This window comes from Vanacampus margaritifer, chromosome 18 (genome assembly GCF_051991255.1).
Source record: "Vanacampus margaritifer isolate UIUO_Vmar chromosome 18, RoL_Vmar_1.0, whole genome shotgun sequence".
Taxonomy (NCBI): Eukaryota; Metazoa; Chordata; class Actinopteri; order Syngnathiformes; family Syngnathidae; genus Vanacampus; species Vanacampus margaritifer.
In genome coordinates, this window is record NC_135449.1 from 8,555,038 (window position 1) to 8,560,628 (window position 5,591).

At 34.8% G+C, this 5,591-nt stretch overlaps 1 protein-coding gene across 1 annotated transcript; it reads left to right on the forward strand.

The window, feature by feature from the left end:
- Positions 1 to 3,171: 3,171 nt before the first annotated feature.
- ifnphi4 (interferon phi 4) lies at positions 3,172 to 4,543 on the forward strand. Its single transcript, XM_077551525.1, has 5 exons — positions 3,172 to 3,222; positions 3,677 to 3,758; positions 3,866 to 4,011; positions 4,287 to 4,367; positions 4,460 to 4,543. The coding sequence occupies exons 1-5, from the start codon at positions 3,172 to 3,174 to the stop codon at positions 4,541 to 4,543; spliced, it is 444 nt and encodes a 147-aa protein (XP_077407651.1).
- Positions 4,544 to 5,591: the final 1,048 nt, after the last annotated feature.

The following is a 5,591-nucleotide window of genomic DNA, read 5'->3' on the forward strand; positions in this document are numbered from 1 at the left end:
AACAGCGACTGCAAAATATTGTTCAGTACATTGTTTTTGTGTGCGTGAGTAAGGATTACGAATGTCACCAAAGGCAGCGAGGTGTCAGAGCGCACCGCCCAGCGTGTTTTCTTTACCCCCCCCCCTTCCAAAAAAGTGCTGATGAATTGCACTATTGCACATATAAATGCATTTCTGTACGTTTATGTATATATTTACATTTAAATTTCATTATTTAAACGTGTATAATTCCTCTGATAATTAAACGTGAATTACACATACACAGGATTGTCATTAAACAATCTGTGGATATGTTGAGCATTAAAATAATACCAAAATTAGAGATTTAGAAATTTCAGAGGCCTGAGTAGGCCTATACCTGTAACGGTGTTTCAGCAAAATAGGCCTATATCAAAAGAAGATGGACGCTTAACAAAACAACAACAAAAAAGACATTAAAGAGTTAGTCACTTTTTCAAAAATGTTGCTTCCGAAATTCCCCACCAGTTCTGGAATTACCCAAAATGTATGCATATTCTACGTATACCTGCTTATAGGTGCACAGTTTTTTTTAATGCAGCACACAATAATTCCTAGCAACGTGCAACATCTTAATCTTCTTTGTTTCCATGTTTAAATTAGAATTTAATTCATTTTAATCCCACCTCAACATTGCTCTTTGTATTTGTTTGTTGTTTGGTTTTACTATTTTTTTCTTAATGAGGGAGAAGCACTGTCAAGACAATGTACCCTCACGGGATGAATAAAGTTGTAGTACGGTATATATATTTTTTCCTTTTTTTTTTTGTTTTGCTTGTTTTTAAATGTAGACGTTTCCGCGTCCGAATCTGAATGAGAATGTACAGTTTTGTTTTGTTTGTTTTAAAATCTCCTTTGATGCCTGAGTCCGCTGGGAATCACTTTTCGTTCTATGAACGGGGATTTCCCTTCAGGCGAAGTACTCGAGAGAACCGACTTCAGTAATGCCGCCTTGCCATGTAGTACTTAATACAAACATTATAATAATAATAATAATAATAATAATAGGCTAATAATAATAATAATAATAATAATAATAATAAACCCTTGTGAAGAATAAGCGATTCAGAAAATGGATGGATGATGATAATAATAATAATAATAATAATAATACGGCACAAATTTGTCGAGCCTCATTTCGTGACGTCATAAGAAAAAACGATTAAAAAATATTATTATTATTATATATTTGTTACTATTATTTTTATCTTATTTTATTTTTATTAATTAATGTTTTTTTTTTTAATTTATATATATATATATATATATATATATATATATATATATCACCTGTCGGTGGTAGCCTATAAAAAAAACTACAGGGGAGGGCTCAAGTTCAAAGCACACCTGGACACCCACAAGACAAGATAGAGCTGAAGACTCGACCTACAATACATGATGAAAATAAAGCAAATGCTCGCTCAGATCACGGTCGCCTTTGTAATCTTGGGCGAATTGATTGCTGCTACCTCGGGATGCTCGTGGATTAAAAACGATTATAATAAATTTGAAAGAGAAGCCTTGGAGTCACTGAAGAAAATGGTAAGTAACCTAATCGCACTTCGCATTGTTGAGTTATTATTATTATTACTATTATTATTATTATTATTATTGTGATGTAATTAGATGTTTATGATTATACCACTATTGTTTTATTACCTCGGCACCGGGCCCCACCTTAACCCTAACCACATGCCGTCCGAATGTTCTAGAACTAACTTTTCAAGCAAGATAGCACACAAGAAACTGAATACTTTCACGTTCACTTGCGTTTATTTATTTATTTTAAACATAATAATCATCATCATAATAATGATTAGACTATTTGTACAAATTTGCACATTTTACGTTTTTTTTAAATCCTTTATTAATATAACCAGCAACCAAACATTTCTCCATGAAACATTGAAATTACGAACACTTTACCCTATACGCCGGCTTCCTTCATGTTTCCCGCCTCGCGCGTCACCGTCTTTCAAAACGTGATTCATCCGCTGTCCAAAGCTCGAATCCGGTTTCCCAACATTTTTTTCAACCAATTAAGGCACCCATCTTCTTTTTCAAAATAATCACGGCAAGGGCGGGGAAAAGCCATGTCATGTATTGCACTGTCCTTACGTGACTTCCTGAACTATTGACGTCATTTATCCTGCCAGGCCCTCCCCTCTACACACACACAAAAAAAGAAAAAAATCCAAAATCACTCCTGTAGGGTATACTTGAAGATATTTAATGCGGTTTTAGTTTACAAACACACCGCTCAATGGCGAGAACCGGCCATTCATTGTACTCGCAATTTGTCTAAGGTAACTGCTGTTGCATATTCTGTCCACTGGAGGTCGCACTGACGCTACATTTTATTCCTGTGAAAAGACTATCTAAGGGTGTCAAGAAACTCATTCATAATATTGTTGAAGATGCTCTCATGACTGTTACGAAATGTCAGACTTATATGATGTGTAATAGATTTTATATATATATATATATATATATAAAAACATCTGAATACAGTATTTTCAAAGTACTTGTATATCTATATAAATATATATATATATATATATAAAACTATAGCCTGTCACTTCTTACGGGAAGAGAAACAGGTGTGCGGGCGCCCCCTTCGTGATGCAGGAGTAACAACAACGAATGATTATGCTGATTGATTTTAACAGCTAAGTAACTTAATTGAAGTAGCGGAGTGGAGGGGAGCAGCAAAGTACAAATACTGTACTTCGTTACTTGAACCAAAGTACTTTTTTAATGTTCGTATGAGTATTGTTTTTATAGCTCGTATGAGTATTATTTTAATTGCGACTTCTTACTTTTAGGCTATATATATATATATATATATATATAAAAACATCTGAATACAGTATTTTCAAAGTACTTGTATATCCGGCTTAACCCAGGGGTGGCCAAGTTCGGTCCTCAAGAGCCACTATGCAGCCTGTTTTCTATGTTTCTCTCCACTAACACACCTGATTCACGATCAGGATCGTGATCAGGCTTCTGCAAAGCGTGCTGATGAGCTGATCATTAACGCCAGCTGCGCTGAAGGAGGGAGACATGAAAAACAGGCAGGATTGGCGCTCTCGAGGACCGAACTTGGCCTCCCCTGGTTTAACCTCATTTGCGGGTGTGCTGAAGCTTCTCGTCATGGCTCTAAAGTGCCTCTGGATCTTCATCCCCCCAACTTCCAAGTCATGGGTGGGGAAAAAAAAACTTGGTGGCGGCACTGGCCTTGAATATATTGCACACCAAAAATGCCGAAATAAAAGTGAAAATGCTTTCTTCTGCAGACCGCAGAAATAAAATACGTCATGAAATGTATGTATAGGCCCCTATAGTGTATTTTTTGTATCCGTTTTTATTTCCAGTTCCACTATTATTTAAATATTTATTTAATGTATTGGCATTTTTGCTCCTCTATATGAATGGCACTCTAGATGTTTTACAGGGTGGTTCCACAAGGGGGCGCAAATTCCCCATACAAACAGCAATTATTATTATTTTATTATTATTTTTAGTGGTTGGCAGCAGTGCGGCCTCACCTAACGCACATGTCAGAAACCACCACTGGGCTCTTCAGCATTTACTATGTAAATTATGATACCACAATTCACAAACATTTCAAACTTGATATTGGCGTTTTTGTTTGCAGGGTGGTAACAACGTGAATGATCTCGAGACCCCAGTGGCGTTCCCCGGTGACGCGTATAAACGAGCGGCCAACTCTTCGGTACGTCATCACTTTGAAAAGTTTGTCAGTAAATCCGTTCATTTGGTGGAGATTTTGTAGTCTTTACAATGTTGTTAAACTTTGTTGTTCGTCACGTGACTCAGCGGGCAGATGTTCGTCTTGGTTTCGTGGCGCAAGTCATGCAGGAGTTGGCCGTGCTGTTCGGCGAAGACCACGCATCGTTGCGGTTGGGCGAGAAGGAGGTGGACGACTTTCTCAACATGATCCACCAGATGAAAGATGGCCTGTTGTCATGTGTAAGTCACGTATACGCAGACGGACGTGCGGTGCGGGGGCTTTGGCTCCATTAGGTCGATATTTTCGAATAAATCCACATTATTGCTATTTCTTTTTTTTTTCTTTTTTTTCAGGAGAGCTCAGTATTGTTCATTCGATTTGACATCATCATTGCTCTCCTTTTTTTTTTAAAAAAAACAAATAAATTAAAAAATAAAATAAATGTTTGTTTTTGTTTTTTATTTTTATTTTTTTTTAAAAATTATTATTTTTTTATTGCTATTTCTATATTTAGATGAAGAACAAGAAGTCACGCTGGAACAAAAAGCTGTATCGTTATTTCAAGAGACTTTCAAGTGATGTCCTAGAGCAAAAGGTAAGTATCTAATGTAGTGAATCTATACTGGATCCATACTGTCGGGTCCATGCAAATACAGTACTAATATAGTTGTTGTGCGGTGTCTGCAGAAGAACAGCGCGGAGGCCTGGGAGATGATCAGACGTGAAGCCATAATGCACATTTTCCATGCAAGCCTGCTGATTACAACCTAGTGAAATTGAAAAAAAAAATAATATATTTGTGCTTTTTACTAATATTTTAAAGCATCATAACACTTTATAGCACAAAGTATTTTTATACATTTATTTATTTATTTATAAATGTGGATTTTGAATGACTTCCAATAAATAAATAAAAATAGAATGTAACCAACAACAACAAAAAAAATAAATAAATAATACAAATGGGTTTTAGTTGTTTTTGTTTTGAGACTTGACTTGGGGGGGGAGAATAAGCCTCAATGAGGGTAAACAGTTTTTTGTGCACAGCAATAGCTCAAAGATCATTTAAATCACGAATAATTCGTATATCATTAAATTATGTAGCACAGCAAAATTTATAGTAAAAAAAAAAAAAATACAAAAAAACACATTATTGGATTTTTTTTGTGTTTAATGAAGTAAAAATATTTTACATTGTGTAAAAAATAAATGCAAGACCCAAATATATGCATAATAGAGTCAATACTGAGATCTATGTTCTCTAAATTATATATTATACTTAAATTCAGTTTAAATTTAGCTCTTTTTTATAATAGTGAGTGCATATCACAATTTTGCATTTAATAACAAATTACTAATTATCTTCATTGACATAAAACGTTTGTAAATTTTTATTTATTTAGGATTAATTAGCATAACATGTCTGTAAAAAAAAACATTTCCTTTCGCACAATAGCAGAACAATTAGTCCAATTATTTTATTTGTTAACAAAATATAGATTCAAAATAAAGATTTCACCCCCACAATTATTATTTATGTAAAAACAGGATTGTATAAAATGACATATTTAATGAATACCAGCATAACACAATCAAACTGATTCACACCCACTAACAAAAACAGAAAAAAATAAATGTTATTTTTTTTAACCAACACATACATGACAAAGCGATAACTCGGCAAAGAACGGCAACATGTGCTGAATGTGACGTCGATGTAACCGTGACCAGGAGCGTTAAAAAAAACTTCCAACTCACGTATTGTACGCCTACTAGCGATAGCGCGGATTATAGCACGCGCACAACAATCACCACGACG